We start from the raw sequence: 22,656 nt of genomic DNA, 5'->3' as shown, positions 1-22,656 counted from the left end.
GCTCAGTTGGCTGTCATCCGGGGCGAAAACGGTTCCTCATTGGGTTTCGGTAGGTGGGTTTCAGTTCGTTTTTTAACCAAGTTACCCTTGAACCAAGCCTTTGAGGGCCTGCAAAATTTAGTTTGAATGAAACGTTTTTTCCATGGGGTAAAAGTAGCGGACTTCCCATATATTAAGGCCTCTACGCGTAATATACATTGCAGCTTCACGAGCGGTGCCAATGTCCAGCCGTTACGTATTGCGATGCATTGGTTGGGTGTTTTCAAAGATCTGCGCCGTCTTTGGGTACCGGCCAAAGTGCTGAAAGTGGCACAGTGTGGGATAGTGTCGCTTACGGCTACGACTGTCTTTTTCAAGTTCAAATGGAATCAGACTGACCCGCCTACAGTCAGCTGGAATTACTTTACTTTTGTGCTGGGGTGAAGAGTGAGGAATTACCACAAACCGATGATATGCGAGTGAAAAAAATCTAATCACAAAAGCTGTATCTGAATTAGTCAGTGAGAGATACACCAGTCAACAAAAACTTCCCTTTTTGTTTGGCATAAACGTATCAGGTACACGAAAATTTTGTTTTCTCCTCACATCTTACGTCATTATTGGATCATATTAGGAAAAATTCAGGGTCTGGTATGGTTTGCAGACAGGCAGGATCATTGAACCCACCCACAAAAATAGTGTGGTCTTTCGTACCCGCCAAGCTACAAGGCTGAGGTGTAAGATAAGCTAGAACAACCATATACTTCGGACATGAGTAAACATGCTTCAGGGGCAGAATTTCACCCGACTGAACTCACCAGTGTTCAAACTTTTACCATCGATTTACAGGGTGATTTGCAACAACCATGAAAGGTGGTCTTCGATCTATGTCCTTTAACAAAGGCTATACAAAGTTTCAACCAAGGCTATTTAAGCCAAAACACATAACTGTATTGGCTGCGCCATTTCCGTCACAAATGCGTATACAGATTTATGCTTTAACATGGTGGGGTATCAAAGCTGGAATGGTTTAGATTTATCATTATCGAGCCACGTTTTGAATCAAAAGCTTCACAAGAGAGGTCTCCAAATGTGACATTTTTATAGCAGTTATCGCTTTACCGCGAATTATCTCTTTCATTCGCTATGGTTGTTCAGTCGAGTGTGCGTTTGTCTCACGCATTTAGGTAGCAGGCGAATGGAACAGTACGCCTAGGAAATTCAGTAAAAGGTGTCAGTGGTGTCATTTTGAAGACAGTTTGATTAATATTTTACTCTATAGATATTATATTTAAACATCACACAAAAAGACAAAAAGATGTATTGGCATCACCGCTGTATGAGGCCAAGAAAAACAAAGTAGATAAATGAATGTAAATATATGAAGACTTCGTATTCGAAAATGTTTGATCTATTTGTGTGACTTAATGTTTAGGACAATGAGCGTTCAGACGGTAACATGGTTGGTTAATCTAATTTATACGGCATTCCTTAAGTGTTTCACTCCCAAACTTTGGGAGTGGCGCAGTTTAGAAGCCAGTTTTTTTTTCGGAAAAATGGCATACACTAAAATTATCTACCATTCCTTGCGTGACGCTAACTTGGTGTCACCAAAATCTATTTTGGGATGCAAGGAAATGTTACTTTTGTAACACAGCTCTACTACTGCACGTTATGTGATGCATTTTTCCAGACAAATTAAGATTGATGAATGCGAGCGTCTCTCACTCGGCCTTGGATGCAGTGTATGCAATAGGCGGGACGTCCTAGGTTAGCACTGTGTTACGCGGCTTTTATGCAGCTTAGCACACCCTTTGGCCATTGTAGATTTAGGTAGGATGTCTTGCCCCTCTTTGTGCTACCAAGCCCAGCCTTTCATTGTGATTTGGCGTCGATGGTGTGCCGCTCGCGTATATGCAGCGAAGCCCGAGCGGATTCTGGGTCCGCCGCCCCACTAGGAACATCTCAGTTGCTCACATTTGATTAGAATACCACGAGACATTTCATTGCGACCTGTATTGTTCAGATCTAGCTTGGGACAGGACAGGACATGGACATGGACAGGTAAGCTACAGAGGTCCAGGTTCTGGATGTTGATTTAGTGATTCAAGCATATTGGTGACTAACACATGGTTCAGGTGTGGGTGAGGCAGGATTTAACCGCAGGAGCCGAGGCTCTGTGGGGCCTTGTTTATGCTTGGTGGTCTATCTGGGATGGGATGGATCTAGGGCTGGGATGGCACCGTAGGAGCATCCGTGAAAGGAAATATGGGATAAGTATGTGTGGTGGACAAAATCAGGTGAAGTGAGAGAGTCACTTAGAAATGGGTGCAAATGGGTGGAAAGTGGTCCGCATATGGTGTTGTTTGCACCCAATGTCGACAATTCTAGGATACTCCCTGCCTATCATATCCTTTGGGGACTACGTGCAGCGCCATCTTACACATGATGACATACAATCTGTGCGGATGAGTTTGTGATAGCTTTAATATTTAAATCTCACTTCTCTTCAGTGAACCCCGGTTGAGCCAAATGTGGGATGAATATGATAACACAAAACAGGAATATGAAAAGGAAGATATACAAACCATGTTGGACATGCACAGCCATCGGCGCTTGTGGCTAGATGCGTTTTTCCGTCACTTTGCTAGATACTGTGTACATTCGTACATATTGCTAAATTTTGTCAGCATGCCCAGTCCCTTAGAGCTGTCTGTGATGTAGTGATGTATGATTATGACCCCGTAAATGGAGCTGAGTGGCAGAACCAACATTGCGTGGCCATCAGGTTAAGATATAAGTATTTTTTTTCAATAACCATATATTACGGCATGTGCGATCATATAATTTATATCACAAGAGATTCATTGTGCAGCTTATGTAATAACAGAGTTGTGCTGAGCCCTTCCGGTGATGCCCAGATACTGCCGTGGTGGGGTCGTCGCCAGTACTGAAGCTCATCCCCGCGCCAGTTGGGCGCCGCCGCCGGGGGCGCCGAACGTGGCCTGGTCGCTCGTACAAGCTCACACGGTCGATGATGACACGAGCGGCGCTAACGACCCCCGCCGCTTTGCTCTGCCCACCGATGGCGGCTGGTCCTCAGGCGGCAGTGCGCTCCGTACCACCGAGGGTCCCGTCCGCGGGGACCGTTGTTCAAGCGCGGTCCGCACGCTGAACTGTCCAGCACGGCAGGCGCACTGATGGGTCGAGAACGTTACCTGGGTATGACCCGTACTGCGCAGGACCTGCCCCGTGGTTGGTTATCCGTGCATGGTTCGCACGGCACCGGACGTGGTACTCGACCTATGTGTGGCTCACCAGCTGCCCAGTCCGGTGTCGGGCACACCTCTCGACGGTGCCGCGCAATTGTCGCAGCGCGTGGTGTCGTGCAGTGCAGGAGCCAGACTTTCGCCGCACGTTTGGATCAGTAAATCACCTTATTTTGATCCAGCCGCTCTATTGCTTCTTGTTTATTGATTCTTCTGTCCGGACACTGACGATTTCATTGAGAATATCCAGTCGCTACCTGCCTCAGGAAATGATTTTTTCCTCGGCTACGCGAGGTGTTGCTGTAGGATTGGTATGCCTCATCGCAGTGCTGTAACAGGTTCGGGGCCCCATTCCCCGCAATGTAGAATTCACTTATCCAACTACGTCTGATCTTCGCTGTCCCACCTCGTCCCGCGCACAGCCCTTTCCGCGCTCCATGGTGCGGGCACTGGCTACAGGTCACCAAAGTTGAATGCAACTAAAATGAATACAAAGTGTTGGTGTCCCGAAAATGTGTGTCTTCCAGTTTGTTTGTCGCTCAGCATGACGCCAGTTTCGTGCCAAGCATTTTACCAACTTCTCATGTGGCAGTTTCTCACGTTTTCATCATTCCTAAAAACGCGTGATGTTCCGTTGTTTTCTGCACGATCGTGACGTCATCGTTTGCGATCCTGCATCTGACATCTTCAGGACAGTTGTAAGCTTTTGATACTAGTTGTGACGAACTTTGCGAGCACGATTGAGTTACTGGGTTGCGTAAACGAGGGCAGTTGTCATGCCAGATTATCGATAAATTCTTCAGGACCTAGTGAAATCATGAAGAATAGCACAGTTTGATTCTGAATGATGACAGTGAGAAAAACAGCGTCAAATTGTAAGTGAAATCCAACGCAAGAAATATGGTCTTCTCCGGTTGCTTACGGTGGCAAATTGCGAGGCCTAATGGCCAGGCGGTTGGTGCGTCGAACTCCCACTTGGGGCGCCTGCTTTCAAATCCCGATTGCGCCACAACCCCTGAGCGTCAATATTACAAATGCAGTTGCGGGCTATCCATAAGAGGGCAGTGCCGGCGTACCTGGCGTTCCTTTTTTACAAAAGGTGGCAGAGTGTGACGCTTCCATGCCGTGTGACGCTTCCACGTCATTTGACGCTTCCACGCCATGTGTCCCTTCCACGTCATGTGTCCCTTCCACGCCATGTCTCCTTACCACATCGCTCACAATACCGCTGGTACAGTGGCGCGTTGGTGGCTGGGGTGAGTGAGACTTAGCAGCGTCCAGCAGAGGTCCGACAACCGCTCCACTACCCGTCCACAGGTCGGCGCTACCCGTCCATGGGAACTATGCGAATGCTATGTATTTCACAATACGGTTGGACGGCTGCCTTACAAGTTCCAAATTTGTCTTTTTCAAGATGCGGAAGTAGGCCTCACAACGTTGCCCCGGTCAGAAAAGGAGCGATACCCGTCTAGCGGTGCCGATAATGTGAAAGCTACGCATGCATCTGACGCCCTTACTTTGGGTTTATTCCAAAGCACGAGCTCTTTCTTAAGTCATGCAGATTATGAAGCGAGGACATCATGCGTATTTGTTTTCATGTTTAAAAAGACTGAGAGAGCCGTAAACAGCGCTAGATGGTGATGGTGGTGCCGTGTGGCCCTTGTCAGCCAGTGCGCTTGGAATCATGTGTATTCGCATCCATTTGATAATTTTCATAAAGCTGAGATTATAGACAGGCAATGGCCCAAACCGTAATCCATCGGAATGATTACCTTCAACTGTTGTGCCGTTGATTGGATTATGAAATTAACTGCGTGCTTATGGCAATAGTCCATGATGAATCTGGTTTATCACAGTGCTGTTCTAAGAAGCGTGTTTTAGATTTTCATGCAATTTATCTTAATGTCAGTGCGATCGCGAAGTCTACTGAGAAAACGCATTTGCTTTTTAACGATTTTTTACTGATAACAAATGGTTTGTTTTACGAGCAGTTCGGTAGAGGCCAACTAAATGTCGTTTAATAAAGCGTTTTGTGGTGCTGAACATGATTTTTGTCTCTGTCAGATGGAAGCAGTTCGTTCCTACGTTCTTACTTTCTTGGTTTCTTTATAAGTACCTTTTCAACCTTATCGACCCTTGAACAGCTGAACCATGGCCACTTTTGGTCTTTGTTTCCGGCCTTTCCGGTTTCCGGTCTGAAAATGTCGCAGCACTATGCCACTGGAATTCAAACAGCTAGGCTCACTGTATTGTTGGACGTTTGACGTGCGCTTGCCAGCGTCGTTAACGCTGACAACTGCAGGCAGAATCGCCCTGTTCCCTGACAACCTTTGTGGACGTAATTGGTATATCCCTGGCATTGTGTTGCGGCGTTTGTGTTCGTTAGCTGCAGCCGACGGGCACCTCGCGATTGGATTGTGTGCAATCTCGAGATCATTATGTCACCTTTGTGCTTTGTTGGCTGGTTCTATTAAAGTAATTTGTGGTGGGAGGAGACAGAAAGACTCGCTCTTGCTCGTACTGAATTTAGACATTATCTTCTGTGCAAAGACGTACTCTAAGAGCCCCTTTTCAATATATCTGCTTCACAGTCAAGTGACGCCAAGTATCCATTCACTTCACAGTCAAGTGTTCATTCACTTCGGACTGGGTGTAGTGTGAGGTGGACCTGACCGTGCGAGACAGGTCTGCTGGTCTGTTGGTGCTGTTAGCCGACGTGTCGCGCTGAATGGTCGGCCCGTCTCCGGCAGGTGCTCAAGGAGCGCGGTCTGAAGAAGATTCGGCTGGGCATCGAGGGCTACCCGACGCACAAGGAGAAAGTGCGCACGCGGCCCGGCGGCCGAGCAGAGGTCATCTATAACTACGTGCAGCGGCCCTTCATACACATGTCCTGGGAGAAGGAGGAGGCCAAGAGCCGACACGTCGACTTCCAGGTGAGTGGAGCCCGACGGGCTTGGTGGCCGCCGCGGCCCGAGCCGGCCAAGCAGCACATCTCAACCGGGACCAAGCTGCCGCTGTTCGGGGAGGCGGCCGCCGCGGCCCGAGCCGGCCAAGCAGCACGTCTCCACCGGAACCAAGCTGCCCCTGTTCAGGGCGGGTGGCCGCCGCGGCCCGAGCCGGCCAAGCAGCACATCTCCACCCGGGACCAAGCTGCCCCTGTTCGGGGAGGCGGCCGCCGCGGCCTGAGCCGACCAGACAGCACATCTCAACCGGGACCAAGCTGCCCCTGTTCAGGGCGGGTGGCCGCCGCGACCTGAGTCCGACCAGACAGCACATCTCAACTGGGACCAAGCTGCCCCTGTTCAGGGAGGCGGCCGCCGCAGCCCGAGCCGGCCAAGCAGCACATCTCACCCGTGACTAAGCTGCCTCTGTTCAGGGCGGGCGGCCGACGCTGCCCGAGCCGGCCAGGCAGCACATCTCCACCGGGACCAAACTGCCCCTGCTCGGGTAGCTGAGGTGGAAGAACATGCGAGGCTCTAACTGCCATTGGGCCCAAACGATGCACTTTGTAGTTGTGGGATGGAGGTATGCGGGTACGGTTTTAATATTGTTTAGGGTTCTGGTAGCCAGTTGTGCTATAGTTGGAGCATCTTCTTTCGCTTTAGAAACCCGATATCCATTTTTTATTTTTATGTGTCTATACTGTGTATGCATTTTTTTAACCTGAAAGACTGGACCTGGCAAATGAACACTGCTCTCTGGCAAACTTGGTACAGTGAATAAATGCGCCATCGGCCATATCGAGTAGCGGGGCCCAGGTCCGTTTGAGGTAGTACTTATAGCCTGCTGTGCCGGTGTTCTGTTCGAGCGATCTGTGCTGCTGAGGTATCATTGGTATATTGCATGATATACCTGAACACTGCGGTACTACTATTCACCCGTTCCAATGTCATGGCAAACGTGTGACATTGAGAAGCTGACCAACGCTCTTATCCTGTGGACTTTCTGCCGTCCTACGCTGGTCGGACGATCGCGAAACATTTGGCGTTTATTTCATTGTTTAACGAAACCGGATCGTATTGATATGGAACTTGTGTGTGTTGTAGGCAGAGAAACAAAATGTGAAACGAGGGTTGCGGTCTGATGTGTTATCCTCAGCAGACCATTTTTATAAGAGGAAACCAAAATGAAATGACGAAATGCACCCGGCGTGATATGCTGCCCCCAGCTGTCGCCGCTTCCATGCAGCTGTCCTCAGGAATGAGCGCGTTTGCCCGGCCGTGCTCGCAGCGACCGCCTGACTTCCTGAAGATCAGTCACACGGGCTGTACGCGACAGCATCTGTCACGGGGCCCGTCCTCTAGCGCTTATCTTCCAGCGGCCGGTTGTCCCTCAGTCCGCCCCTCGCGCCGTCTGCCAGCGGCCGGTGGAGCCGGAGCTCGTGGTTTGATCCTCAGTTCGCCCCTAGCCCCGTCTGCCAGCGTTCGGCGGGGTCGGACCTGGTGGTTTGGTCCCCAGTCCGCCCCTCGCTCCATCTGCCAGCGGCCGGCGGGGTCGGAGCTGGTGGTTTGGTCTCCAGTACGCCCCTAGCCCCGTCTGTCAGCGGCCGGCGGTGCCCTGTTGCCGCTGTGCCTCCGTCGTCGCCGATGAATGACGGGAGCTATTGTCTGGCTCTGGCCTTTGTGCCCGTCTCGGCCGACGTGCGTCCGGACGTGGACCATTGTAGCGCCCTGGGCCGGGTCGGGACGCCCACTGTTGTACGGCTCTGATGTTGGCCCGGACGCAGACCACCGCACCGTGCTGGGATGGGCTGCGGGTCGGGCCGTTGTACCGTTCGGCAGAGCGCCACAGTCAGAGGTCCGTGTCGGGTCTGGTACCGCGCTATACGGATGACCGCCTGGCGTGAGGCGCGCCACTCAGCGCCCCCGCCAGTGCCGCGCAGAGCCATCTGGTGGCAGCGTTTCCTCTAACGATGCCATCTAACGTCGTTCAAGTGGATCAGGCCGTCGGGTCGAGCGCACTGACGACGAGTAACGCTTCTGGGATGGACCTCCGACCGGCCTTGATTTAGCCTGCCTTCTCATTCTGTATTATGTAATGGAGCTTGACAACCGACAAAGGTAGCTATGGCCGGGCACCAAAAAAGCATACCTGGAGCAAACCGGCCTGTATAAGGATCAATCTGATGACCATTGAGGTTAAGGGGCGGGCCGACGTCTACGGTCATCTGGCGCTCAGAATCGTCCATCACCTTAGTTGCTACTAAAGTCACTAATTGCCAAGACGCCTTCTGGTAGCTCAACATTCTCAACATACAACATACCGCTGGTGATTGCTACGTCTGCGTGGGATAACTATATACTCTACTCACAGAACTGGCTCAAGACGTGCGGGCCGAATGCCTGCTAGCGGCGAGTCTAGAGCTTGCTTGCTTGCTTGCTTGCTAGACAGAGTAGAGGACGAAGCTGTGCGCTGGCTCTGCCAGGCATCCAACCTGGCGACGTACTATCTGCTTGCTCCTCTCCAAAATCGTGTTGCGACGCGCGTGTTTGGATCAACCCCTGTGATGAATTCTGACTTATACGGGTATCCGTTTCTAAAATCGGTCGGGGGATGAGCCGATTTGTCATTTGCCATCATTGAACATGAGCTCTGAGAGAACCAACACCGCACGTTCAAGATGTGCAGTCCAAATGCGTCTTCCCGCTGCTGCCCGTTGGGTGTGGATTGGTTTCGTGCGGCGGCAGCCAATATCGATTCGCCAAAAGGCTCGCATGCGCTCAGTGACGTTTGCGGTGGTATTGCGTGCATGTTTCTGGCGTAGTGAATGATGTAAATGATGTCCTTTGTTGTGTTGCGAAGTTCTTGTTCGTGCAAAGCGTGCATATGAATCAATTACTATGCTCTGTTGATCGTAAGAAGGAACGGAATTAAAGCTGGTCAATCAATTCGCCACGAGCATCTTGCGGAAATTTTTTCAAACCCAACAAAATTGCTCGGAAGGCCTGCAGGACAGCACTGCGGATCTCTCGAAGCAATAGCAGTTTTGGATGTTTGCATTGCTTGCAGCAACTGCATGTTCATATGATTGGTCGAAATATATATATATATATATATATATATATATATATATATATATATATATATATATATATATTGTTGGCACTGGGGTTATTTTCGTTGGCAATTATTTTTACGTTCTAAATTCATTGCGTACCTCTGAAGCAAGTTATGCTATACTTTCATTCGGTAATTGCTCCAAACTGGTGCTATTTCATGAATAACATGGGAAAATCCCAAACACAGAAAATTGATTCGCTTAGTTTTATTGAAGGTATTCAACAAAACGCTGAACCTTCAGCTGCAGGTATGTGTACAATACATCCAGCTCAAACACCCCACACGTAACTACATGCCAGTTGAACAACGTAACAACGCTACGAAGTCAGTTGAAAAGAACGAAACGGAAACACTTCTCATGATCAGTGTCATACTGTTCTCATTCATCGTTGTCGCTGCCGGAGTCTGTGCCGGAGTCGCTGCTATCATCGGTTGTTACGACAATCGGTGGGAGATCTTCTAGCAGCCCGTCATTCGTCCAATACTGCTGCTCCAGCCTTTTGACGTGCTCACAGCACTTACTCCAGTCCTCTGGAGAGACAGCTGCGACACTTGCCTCCACCAGCCGTTCCACCTCCTCCATCCGCCCCGTCAAATTCCCCCGTCTTATCACGCGCTTCATCTGTGCTCACACTAACTCTATCGGGTTCAAGTCGTAGTGATACGGCGGCAGACGAACGATCCGATGACCATGATCTCTAGCAAGGTTGTCCAGAAAATATTCATTCTTCCGGTTCTGGGACTTGACTGGCTCCAGCAGCTCCACCTTCCGCACGTCTTCGTCGATGGTCACACCTGCCTTCTGCAACCACTCCTGGATTTCCGCTTTACGCCAGCTAGAAGTTGGCACTTTTTGGCACAAACGGGAATGAAAGGCATCTATGATGATCACAGACTGCTCTGGCACGTCCGGAAGCAGGCACTCCGTGAACCACTTCTCGTAGCAGTCGGCGTTCATCGACGTACGGTAGTCGGCGTTCTTGCCATCGGTCCTGAGGTGGAGAAGCGCGCCCGGATATACATCCTTCTGAAGAGCCGGCATGGACTATGATAAAACGTTTTCCTTTTCCAATGGCGTTCTTCCGTCCGTTGATTTGACTACCGTCCAGCCACGCCAAGTCCTCCATATCGCACTGATTATACCATGTCTCGTCGGTATACATGATTTCGCTATCTGGAACTTCTCTACGCAGCCTCCTCATCTCCCGCAAGCATCTCGTTGCTGCAATATGAGGTTTCTCGATCAAGATCTTGTGCTTGTCGATCCTTCGGTACTTAAATCCGTTCGCGAGTAGGTGTTTTCTTGCGGTGGATCTAGACGTGGTGACGCCGAGCTGTTCGTGAAGAGCATCCGTGATGGTGTCCAGAGTAACATGTTTTCCGTCGATGTACATTTGGTGTACCATTCTCCTCATCGCGCAAACATCGAACGGATCTAGATCCACCCTTGGTCTTGCTGCAGCTGGTCAGGATCGGCTTGGTGACTTCAGGCTGGCACCATTCTGGGCTTCACATTGTATGCGGTAGACTGTAGTCTTCCCAACGTTCGTTACAGCTGCTGTTCTTAACAATGGACTCTCCCGGACGGTGTCGTCGTCTCCCGCCTTCAACTTCATGTCCCGGTCTTCGACAAAATGTTGATACACGTTGTAAACAAATTCCCTACTTTGTGCCCCAAGAATCCTTCGAGACGCTAGATTAGATTTTTCATTCATTGGTATGTAGGCACTAAAACATATACAAGATTTAAAAAGACAAGTGAAATATACAAGTAAAACAATATAAAAACTTTTCACTGCGTAAAATATAACCGCAACGCCAAAGTGATGCCGGCCACGATGCCGGTAATTTTTGGGCCACAGCACACTGGAGTAATGACCCACGCGCAAAAAAAACGTGCAAAATCGTTGGCAGCACTTTAATTCCGTTCTTTCTTACGATAAGCGGAGCATAGTGTCGTGATTAAAAAGTTTCGCTCAGCTGCGAACTATAACAACGGCTGCCTGCTGCCAGTAGTGTTTAAAGATATGCTTATCCCGCGTATCCGCGTATTACTCATAGTATGCAAGACTTGTAGCCAAGGCTTATCGGGGCTCACAGGCTGCGGATTGCACATCCGCTGCGACTGCTGTCAACATGACCGTAATCGGTCATCGTTTCACGATAATTACGTGTCTTGATGTTGACCAAGCAAACATAATCATGCTCGCGAAACACTTGTACGCATTCACGGTATTGTACGACACGGATTGCATGTATTTTCCTCTTTTTTTTACTTGTGCTTTGCTGTCTTAAGCCTACAACAGCTAGTAAGTATCTAACCGGGACTCGCAATAGTATTATTTGTTGGGTTCTACTGTCGAAGACTGGGCGCGTCCCTGGCCGAGTCTGCCAAGTGTGGCCATTGCGACAGCTACCGCTGACCGCCATGCGGTGCCTCCTTCTCCCGCGGTGGCTGGCGGGCAGAACGGACCAGGGTAATACATGCCAGATAGGACAAAGCTCAGCGCATACATTACTTGGTACAACTAGAAATACACCACATGCTCAATTGTTTTGCTTGTACCAAACATTTGGCAGCCGATCACTGAAGTTAGCGTGGTGGAGATGCATGATTTGAATGATTTTGCATCCATAATTTTTTTAGTGGACTCTCAAGGAAGTTAACATCGCATTACTCGGATGGCATGTATTGTCTGTTAGCAAGCAACTGACCTATGAAATGCTGAATTGTTTAGGGAAGTAGCCAACAGAACTTTGACCGTGTGGCATTCCGCTTATTAATCCGGCACGTCATCGACTGAGCCGCTGAGACTGTTGGCGTGCTGGGGACGTCGGAAAACTCACCACTGAGACTATTAGAGTGTTGGGAGGTCAGAAAATTCACGGCTCCCCGTGCATGATAATTTTGAACCGGTACACCGTGAGAGCTTGTCTTCTCGAGACAAAAAAGTCAAGGTAACGGTGCAAGATAAGTAGGCAACCTTTCTTTTGATGCCCGGGTATCGAAATTGGCGTGATAGAATTCGGTTCATAGCTAGGTGAGAGGAAGACATTTAACACGTTGATTCTGTGGACTAGTAGAAAAAATACACGTAGAGTGGTTGTGCTACCATAGAATTTCGGTGGGGCGTCGGGGCGGGCAGCATGTGAGCGGCGGACTCGCTCCCCTGCTGCGCCTCTCCACGAACTGGACCTAGGCGGTCGGCCGCCTGTACCGAGCCGCCATTTGCCTAGGCGGCTCGGTTTTCACGGTGTCATGTTTGCATGCTATTATCCGCTGTTAGGGTGGCGCTCGCCCCGCTCATCCTTTGCGTTGTTTCTGAGGAGCCCGTCTTGGAGCTGAGCCGCTAATGCATTGCAAGTGTGGTGCCGGCGCGGGCCGCCGCCGCTGTCCGTCGGCGGCTCGGCCTTGTGCTGCACCACGCTCCATCCTCGATCGGCGCGGGCGCCGTTTGCCGCCGTCCGCCGTCGACTAAGCCCATCGGCCGCCCGTCCGGCCGGCTCGTACGGCCCCTTCTGTCACGACAACGTCCAATCAGGTGGCCGTCGCCGATGCTTGGATAGCGGCGGAGCCGGCGGCCCGCGAGGCCTGACCGGCCTGAGTGCCGGACACTGGACAGCCAGCCGGCCAGGAGCGGCGCGTCCCCGGCACAGCACTGCCGTCCGCTGCTGCACACGGACACTGGAACGACAGGCCTCCTATGGATCGTACAGCCCATGAGTTGGCCAATGCGCCACACATCTTCTGAGCGGCGCTTCAGCTAAAGCACGATGCGTCGCTGTATTTCAAACCCAGATGCACGAATGGTTTGTGTTCCCTGCAAGCTTCCGGTATCGCCAGCCAGCTGTATTTTGTCTGTTCGATTGCTGGAAAGCGGCATCACAGTCATGCCGTTATATTTTCGGGAGATGGTGATGGTATTGCATGTCGTCAAAGGGGGTGTTCCACACTTCTATGGGATTTTGAATTGAAATAGCGATCTTGAAGATCGTTCGGTGCAGTTCACAGCCCTGACCTTCTTGAAACCTAAACCTCTCTAGTTCTTTTAGCTACACGCCCGTGAAGATGGGGAGACTACTACGGGTCGACGTGACTTTTTCAAGGTCACTGGCACTCATGACTTCATAATAATGCCATTCAAATACCGTTATTCCTTAAGCCATGCGGCGGCCGAGGCCCAAAAATATAATGTTCGAGTCATCCATATCTGGCGTTCGTGAGCACGATTTCCAGATCAGTATTGTGCAAGACGCGACGACGTGATCAAAGAATGACGTGAAGAGGAATATATTTACAAAACAGAAAAATTGCGTTGTTTAGGGCAGTATTTTCGGCTTGACATTGTACCGATAGTTATAAGTGGGCCTGTTTCATCATATCTGATGCTTGCTTCAATATCTTCAAACATGAAACAGTCCCTTCAAAGCATCGCGTCTCCTTCCCCGATGCGTTCAACAAGAGTGCTTTCGATATTTGTTGTCTGCTGTTGTCCCTGCCTACCGCTGTTCTCAAATTTGTCTTGCAACTTCCCGCCTCGTCTTTAATGCTGTGCTGTGACAGCTTTCCGGAGCCAGCCCAGAAACCGCGGGTTTTGAGTCGTCCATTTGCTGCCAAGTTTGCCGACGCCTTGCCGTGCTTCTGAGTGTATTGACTGGAAGCAGAGCGCGACTGGTTTCCGGATTAGATCAGGTCGGCCAACTTCCTGGACAGTGGCTGGCCGTCCGGTGCCTCGGCCGGCGCCGTTGGGCGCCGCTGCATGCAGTCAGCATGTTTTTGTCACGGTGGGCAGCACTGGGAATTCGGTCAGCAGCGGGATGGGGCATGACATAGGATGTTCACCTTTCGCCGGAGGCCAATCTCCCACACATCGTGCACGTCATGTCTTATCTTCCTGCATCGGCTAGTTTCATTTGAGACAGCTAGGGCGTATGGCCACGCGGACGCATCTCTCGGAAGCTGAAGCGCCGTCGGCTGTTGTCGCTATTGGCTCGCTGTATTGTGTGCTTCTCACGCTGATCACGCCTGACCGCCGGCACTCGCCGTTGGTATAAGGATTTCGCCGTTCGTATTTCGTCCCGTCCCGTCGAGCTCCGACGTAGATGGCCGGCGCTGTGGACCGCGGCCGACGAGCGATAGTGCCTCGGTCCGACCTTCCCCTGCTCTCAGGCTGCGCGTGACGGGCATTGAAGGCATGGTGGTCTGCTGCTGCACTGCGAGAAACTTAGAATAGCCGGGATTGTGTGGTGCGGTAAGAAGGTTTTGCCCCTGTTCCCATGCAACCGCAATGGTCAATACTCCATTTACGACGCGTTCGCTCGAGAGCTGGCGATGCCGAATAACTAGAGTCGAACATGTCCCTAAATATCTGCCAAAATGAGTACGTCCAGGATGGGAGCTTGTGACAGGTGTTGGGTCGCAGGTGGCCGCAGCAGTGTTCCGTGGTCGTGGCACATGCCCGGGACTGCACCCTTGCCGCACGTGGCGCCGGGACGCATATGGGTCGGCCGGCCGTGCGCGGGCGAGTACGGACCCCGCCGCCGCCGCCGCCGGCCGCCTCTCGCGCCTGCTAATGGTCGGAACGTAATAAACGCCCTAGCCGGCAATAAGCCGGGTGGCCGCTGGCATGCTAATGCTGTCCGGCATAGCCGCTGCCGCTCGCACAGAAGCCGGGTATTACCCCACACCGGATGGGAGAGAAGCTGATTGAAGGCAGTGCCTGCGCTGGTGCTCTTCATCAAGGAATGAGTAGTCATCCGCAGTGTTTCCGTCCGGACATCTCAGCTTATTAACGGCCCGAAGCCAAAAAAGGGCAGGGACGAGCACCATTTAAATAATGGTTTTGCTGGGGCTCCTGTTACTAATTCCAACTGAGTGCCACGTGCATTGTGATAGCTGTCGCCATTACCTTTTTGCTGTTCGTGGCAAACCACGGCGTGGGAGATCGATCTCCCGCCTCGGGTTATCGTCGTCATGCTTGGAGGCTTCGAACCCAGTCATGCCAGCGGCATTGCTGCAATAGTCGGCTGATATTGGGCCAATGCTCATCACAGTTTTGTCATTCGATTTTGAGCCGGGAACTGTCATTGATTGCAATGCGCGCTAGCTTCAAAGGGCGTGTCGTAGGTCGTCGCCGTACGGTTAACCCGCGGCCTTTGTGTGTGGCCGGACTGGCATGCTCGCGGCGGCGCGGCCGGCCGGCCGGCACCTCACGCACCTCCACGTGCATACGGCCCCAGGCTCACCGCACGGCTGGGATATCCATTGGTGAAATATCGAGCGTTTTGTTAACGCTCGTCCTTTCTTGATCACTGCTCCACTATGGTGTCAGATTTGTGGAGCTGTGCAAACACAATGATTAGGAGCACTGCCAAAGTGGCCGGACCTTCCGATGATCCCAGGACCCGAGCTGTGGCCCGGAGCGACGCCGCCTCGTTAAGCCGCACTTGCCGATGAGACCAGCAACACCACGGCCAGTCACAGACACGGTCGGCCAGACAAGGCCTCACGCGCTGATTGAGGCAACGTCCACAGCTTTTCCACTTGATTTCGAGCCAGGAACTGTAATTGATTGCATTGCGTGATAGCTTCAGAGGGCGTGTCGTAGGTCGGCGCCGTGCGGTTAACCGGCGGTCTTTGTGTGTGGCCGGACTGGTATGCTCGCGGCGGCCCGGCCGGCCGGCCGGCATCTGACGCACCTCCCCGTCCGCCGACGATCTGCTTGAGGGTGGCCAGCTTTCTGTCCGCCGACGATCTGCTGGCGGTTGGCTAGCTCTCCGGCGCTGGCATCTGACGTACCTCCCCGTCCGCCGGCGGTCTGCTGGCGGATGGCCAGCTTTCTGTCCGTCGACGATCTGCTGGCGGTTGGCTAGCTCTCCGGCGCCGGCATCTGACGCACCTCCCCGTCCGCCGGCGATCTGCTGGCGGGTGGACAGCTCCCGGTCCGCCGATGATCTGCTGGCGGGTGGCCAGCTCTCCATCCGCCGGCGATCTGCTGGCGGGTGGCCAGCTCTCCATCCGCCGGCGATCTGCTGGCGGGTGGCCAGCTCTCCGTCCGCCGACAATCTGCTGGCGGGTGGCCAGCTTTCTGTCCGCCGACGATCTGCTGGCGGTTGGCTAGCTCTCCGGCCGGCCGGCATCTGACGCACATCCCCGTCCGCCGACGATCTGCTGGCGGTTGGCCAGCTCTCCGGCGCCGGCATTATTCGCCCGGCTAATGGACAGGGGCCGGGGCCCGGCCCCGGCTGCAGGGCGGCCGCGGCGCCGGGCAGAAACGGACGGTCCACTGCAAGCCGCCTGCTCCCGGCTCCCGGCTCCCGGCCCATACTCCCGCCCAGACTCCTGGCTCCTGAGCTAGTTTCCCCCTCCGCGCCGGGTTGCCGGCGCGCCGCCGCTGTCGGGGCCAGTTTGACCGGCGCCCGCCCGTCTGCGCCAGCCGGCTGGGCGGCTGGTGGATGCTCGTCGGTGCTTGTGGAGATGCTGCTGTGAAGCCGTCCTCCTCATTAGTGTTGCTTTGATCTAGCCAGAGCCGCGGAGGTGCCCAGACGCTCCGATGTCGTCGGCGAGAGGTCCTCAGGCGGTGGCCAGAGCCGGGTCGATTTTTCCGTGACGTTTTTGCCAATACATGCTTCAACCGGCTTCGTTTACAAGTAGAATAAAGGCTCCACACATCTCGGTTTGTTCCTGGTCGTTCTCCCCAAGTCTGCGTTTCTATTTCCACAAGCCCATGCGCAGCCGGGCTTGGAAAGCGTGCCCCCACCCCCACCTATTTACGAACTCCGACTCTTATGGGGAGAGCAACTCAAAGGGGAATGATTCCACCTTTCAACTATCCCAAGCTTGGCTTCTCTGAGCGATGTCGTCGTTGGTGTTGGTTGCAAGCAAAATTATTAGTTTTTTTGTGTTTGTTGGAGAACCATTCCACAGATGATTAGGCCCTGCCGTGTACTGTGGACCGGATCACACCGCATATCCACCAAACACACAACGCGCAGCAAGCTATAGATTCAGAGGACCATTTCCATCTGCGAAAGTCGTTCACTGGGGCTAACAATTCACCACGCTTACCGGTGTTTGTGTTGCGAGCGTGTATCGGTGGGTGATGCGCACCTGAGGCGGGGACGGCCGTGCGGCGTGCCTGTTGTCGGAGAGGTGGGGGCGCAGACTTGACACCAGCCCGCCTCCACCGGCCGTCAATCGGAAGCCCTCCCGCCAGCGTTACATGAGGTTTGATTTGTTACCTCGTTTGGTCCTTGATTTGCTCCAAGTTCAGTTCGTTTGGCAAAGACTTGGCCAGGTTTGTTCCGTGTTTTGCGAGGAGCCCTGCCCCTTCCGGTGGCCCGTAGCCGTGGTGGTATCCTGGACTTGCCCGCGCCGCCTGCGTGGCCGGTCAGCCGGGGCAGAGAGGTAGCATCACTTGCGGGTCCATTTAAAGTCGGGCTGACCTGTCCGGCTCTGAGAGGTGGGTGGCAGTCGTGATTCGCAACTCCTAACCATGACATGTGCTGTTCATGCCATACAAGGCTTTGTGAGTCACTTCTGCTGATCAGAAGCGTGCCTTGAGCTGCTCAGCTTGACCAGCAAGAACGTGACAGGCTGTCTGTCTTCCTGTCTGACAAGCTTTTTTATGTATTTGCTGATGTATCCACACTAGGGTGTGTCATCAGTAACAAAACCAAGTGAGACAAAGAAATCCTTTGGTACACGGCATAGCAAAAGGTCTTCCCAAAAACTTAAATTCGTGACGCGCGAGCCGATCGAAATATCGCCATAAACCGGCTTCCGGCGTTGCAGTTGTGCTGGGCAGCGTCCGACACCGCAGGTAACACCAAGTCGTGGGCGGCAAGCGATACAAAATGCCTTTGCGTATGGAAACGATGCTGCCGAGCGCTCCTCAAGCCGTCGTACGAGTGTCCCGGTCTAGGGTCTAATATGTAGATCAGACATTGCCCCATTGATTGCTATATGGCGGAAACTTTATGTGCTGTTGAGTATGAACTCGTTATACGAGTAAGTCAGTTAGTATTGCTTTAAAATTTCACTTCCCTAAGACAACTCACGTAATGCAAACAAAACCATGCGTGGCATATGACTCAGAATATATTGTCTGGTGTACGACATAATACATATAGCAAGTTCTGCAGCCTGTACCACGGGCATAGAGGGGGGGGGGGGGGGGGAGCGGTAGTGTGACCCCATGCACATCTTGTTTCTTGCCGAGCATGCGTATTCGATGCACCGGCCAAAACAGCAGCTGCTCACAGACTGGAAACTCAAAACGCGTGTTGGCGGAGATCGCACGATAGCAGAAATACCGTCTCAGCTGGGTTCCACACATTGCCGAAGCCCCCGGCCCCCGCCACGCCCCCGGCAGTGCCGCGCTGGTCGCACCCCTAGTGTGAGCCAGATAGGGCGAGATGGCCAGCGGAGCCCGCACTTTGTTCTGCAGCTCGCAGTCCATGAAAGGTCTCGCAGTGGAGGATGTGTGACTGGTCCGTGTCAGGGGATCAGTTCGGTGTACCTCACGGCCTCGAAGTTTATCGCTGAGATGGCGAAGACCCTGGGCTGAAGAAGACCATCGGTTTGCTGGCCACGAGCGGCGTGACGATCAGAACCGCCTGTTCGCGGACCATGCGGTTCTCATCCCACACCATGTCCAGCAGTAGCTGCTCCGGACGGGCCCAGTACCCGTTGCGCTGGAAGACGGGCTGCACCATGGCCTATGTGTCCTGCGGCAGCTTGCGGAGCAGCGCCATGCTCCGGAACAAGTTGCGTAAGCCAAGGTCGCAGCTGCTGTTCTGCGGATGGCGGACCATAGTGGCCATACCGGCACATAGTGGCCGACCACGCACTGGACGAGGTTCTGGAGAGCGCTGCTAGAGGCCTCGGTGGAGATGTAAACTAGGAGCAGGTGAGCGGCCAGTTCAACCATCTGAAAATAAAAGCAAATATATTAGAACAATTTTTTACGAACTGAACATTAGTTCTTACAAAAATTATTGCACATCTTTAGTGCCTGTAATTATGCCTATATCCAGAGTCTCTGAGTGTGATGCAATACATATCAACAAATATACTAGCAAGCATGAACTGACGAGCAAATAAAGCGACATACTACGGCACAAGATATGGTGATGAGTAAATGCTCAACAGTAGGCACATGAAATATCCATTGATGGTTGATGAAGTTTAAGCACTCATTGCTATAAATAAGAAGATAATGTGTTTTCATATTAACTTGGGCCGCCCTTCCTGCCAGGGTGAGAGGCAGGCGACGCCATATAGCCTCAGTAGCTGAGTGCGTCGTAAAGCCCCAATCACACACACACACACACACACATTCACACACACACACGCACGCACGCATGCACGCACGCTCGCACGCACGCACGCACGCACGCACGCTCGCACGCACGCACGCACGCGCACGCACGCACACACACACACACACACACACACACACACACACACACACACACACACACACACACACACACACACACACACACACACACACACACACACACACACACACACACACACACACACACACACGCACACATCAACTTCGCATGGTTCGAGGGTCCTATTCGCCACTGGGCTGCCACGTGTAGGACAGGGCCGTTTGAACGCCGGAGGCCAGAAAGTACAGCAGCTGCTAGTTGGTGCTCAGCTGCTGAATCAGGCTGATCGCCAGGTTTGGCACATGCCTTGGCATAGGCTTGAATGCTACAACATCCCTCTGCCGGACCCCGTCGGCGCAGGTCTTGCCGATGGGTCCAGAAAAATTTCGATCCCGTGGTCGTGCTGTTCAAGCCTAGCAGCAGATGGAGGAGGTTCAGGTCCTTGCCGTGCAGCTGGCAGATGAACCAGTGTGCGGGTGACTCGGCGGCCAGCTCAAACAGCCGGAACACGTCGCCTATCGTCTCGGTGTTGACGGCGTGCACTCGCAGCCGAGCTAACGGAGTGTGGCTCGTTAAGGAAGTGCAGGATGCGGCCGAACTCGTGTGTAAAATGGGTCACGTGGCGGCTGCCTGGCTCAGCGATGACAACCACGTGTTTTTCGACGGCATTTGCCTGACTCCGTGGCATTTGCCTGGCTTATGTAGTTCCTGCTTTCGCGGCCGTCGGAGTAGAGGATGGTCGACCTTGAGTCGTGGATTACTTCAGCATTTGGACGAGCCGTCTCCTCTTTTGCTCTGTTTTTTGCGCAGCAGATGTTTTAGGATCTACGATATTTCATTTTAAGTAGCCAGTCCGCCTCTGCTGTTTTGTTGAAGGGCGTTGACGGTAGCAGCAACGGCCCGGTTCGAGCCACCGTAGCTGTCAACCGCCAGAGCGGTGTTAGTCAGATCGTTAACGTTAGTATCTACAGTGGTAGTGGCTTTAATCGGAACGAACAATGGGCGTTGTCGCCACCTTCTACCATGTGCGGAATGGTGTAAGGATCAGTGCTCTCGGCTGACTCGCCAGCGCTGAGACCACTTGGTCCCGGAGCAGGCTCGAGTTCAGCACTAGCAACCAGCGCTGGCTCAGCGGGCGGCGTAGGCTCAGCAGTCGGCAGGGAAGGCGACTCAGGTCCAGGAGCAGACATCGCCTCACTGGTGGCTGGTCCATGACGCCCCAGCGGTTGTCTGGCCGTCCTCCGCACCTCGCGAGCCTCCTTGATCACAGTCGTATCCCGGTCACATGACCCCAGGGTAAGCTTGCGGTGCCTGCGTTGGTCCTTCTAGGCAACCTCCGCTTGATACACTGTGCAGGCACTTGGGCATGGAAAGCTGCGCTGAGATGCTGGAAAGTGGCAAGTTTGAGGCTTGTTAGAGGATGATCCCATTCCGTACAAATAGGTGACGTTGATACCGAATACCATTTTCTTGGCTTATGAAAAAAATTGCTCATGCGTCACGGGTATCAACATTGTTGCGGTGCGACAGACCTGAAAGTTTATCATAAATCCGTGTGACAAGGAAAAACTTGGTCTCAGTTGATTCCAAGAGATTCGTCCTCTCGATGGCACAGCCTGATCTACACGTATTTGCGTGTTCAGCTGAGGTGCGCCTGGCGGCCGCTCCGCCCTGCCACCCTTGCGATAGCGTGCGTCCTGTGCCCTGTCCGACGAACGGCCCTCTCTGTTGCAGTGCTTCAAGTCGAAGTCTGTGACAGACCTGGCCGAGGCCACGGCTGATCCCCCGATCGACCGGCCGGCCGAGGCTGGCGAGGCGGCGCCGCGCGCCGAGCCGCCGCCGCCGCCCGCGCACGAGCCGCCCACCAACGGCGACGAGGTACGTACCACCAACGCCGCTGGGGGTTTCCGCGTCCCCGCCAGCACGGGCGCTGCCAGCTTCCGTATCTTTTCTGTGCAATGGTGTATAGTGATAGGAGAGGTGCTCCGGCTAAGATGAAGCTGGCTCTGTCAGCGCTCTGTTTGACGATGCTCTTTCCACCTGCATGTGTGATTGGATGTGGTATGTTGGACCTGTCATGCGGCAGTTTGATGGGGGCATGTCATGCGGCAGTTTGATGGGGGCATGTCATGCGGCAGTTTGATGGGGGCACGGCATTGCCCGGCATAATCGTATAACGTGCGAAACAGCAAATGGTGCTGTTCCGTGCTGGCTTGTTTTGGCTTGTTGGCATGGGCAGGCCACGTTTACCTTGTTGACTATAGCTCACTCTCAGTGTGCCGCAGACGTATGACTGTAACGGAACGTGTGACTATAGCTCACTCACAGTGTGCCGCGAACGTGTAACAGAACGTGTGACTATAGCTCACTCACAGTGTTCCGCGGACGTGTAACAGAACATGCGACGATAACTCACTCACAGTGTGCCGCGGACGTGTAACAGAACATGTGCACGTTTCCGCGTATAGGCTGTTGGCTTTTGCCGGCGTCTGCTCTGTGGTTTTCCTGAGTGGGAGGCCAGTGTGGGCTGCCACAGCCAGGCGCTCAGTGCGGCGTCTGCCGCCTGTTTCAGCTGGAGGGCGCGGAGCCGGCGCCGGCGCTGGACGCCCTCTGACGCCATGGCGCCTGGTTCGAGCGCCGCCGCTCGCTCTGACACGCGGCCAGCATCACTTCTCTCTCCCGTCTTCGGCCGGCGCGCGCGCGCCTCTGTCAGCACCTGTTGGCCGCCCTCTCACCTGACTTGACCTGACCTGCCGCACCGCGCTGCGGGACGGCGAGCTGCGCTGAGGGAGGGGATGTGCGCCGTGCCTTGTCCTGCGGCGGCGCGAGCCGCTCAGTTTGGCACTTCGGAACACGGTGGCTGGCCGGCGGGCAGGGCGGACCGTACTCGCTGTACCGAGGGAGTGCCATCCCGCGCTGCAGGCATCCGGCTAGCCATGTGGCA

General features: G+C 53.3%; 1 protein-coding gene across 1 annotated transcript in view; it reads left to right on the top strand.

Moving 5' to 3' along the window:
• The window catches only part of mri (BTB/POZ domain-containing protein mrityu), a gene marked incomplete at its 5' end in the record, with an annotated part of 58,081 nt that extends 35,755 nt beyond the window's left edge, over nucleotides 1-22,326 (top strand). Inside the window, 3 exon segments of the mRNA XM_037215530.1 lie at nucleotides 5,999-6,181; nucleotides 21,447-21,590; nucleotides 22,285-22,326. Of these exon segments, the coding sequence (XP_037071425.1) occupies nucleotides 5,999-6,181; nucleotides 21,447-21,590; nucleotides 22,285-22,326 (369 nt within the window).
• Between the last annotated feature and the right edge of the window lie 330 nt (nucleotides 22,327-22,656).

Source organism: Pollicipes pollicipes, unplaced genomic scaffold, assembly GCF_011947565.3.
Source record: "Pollicipes pollicipes isolate AB1234 unplaced genomic scaffold, Ppol_2.1 Scaffold_3447;HRSCAF=4054_pilon_pilon_pilon, whole genome shotgun sequence".
NCBI classification, from domain to species: Eukaryota; Metazoa; Arthropoda; class Thecostraca; order Pollicipedomorpha; family Pollicipedidae; genus Pollicipes; species Pollicipes pollicipes.
The sequence above is the reverse complement of the archived record's forward strand: the minus strand, read 5'-3'. Positions and strand labels throughout refer to the sequence as shown.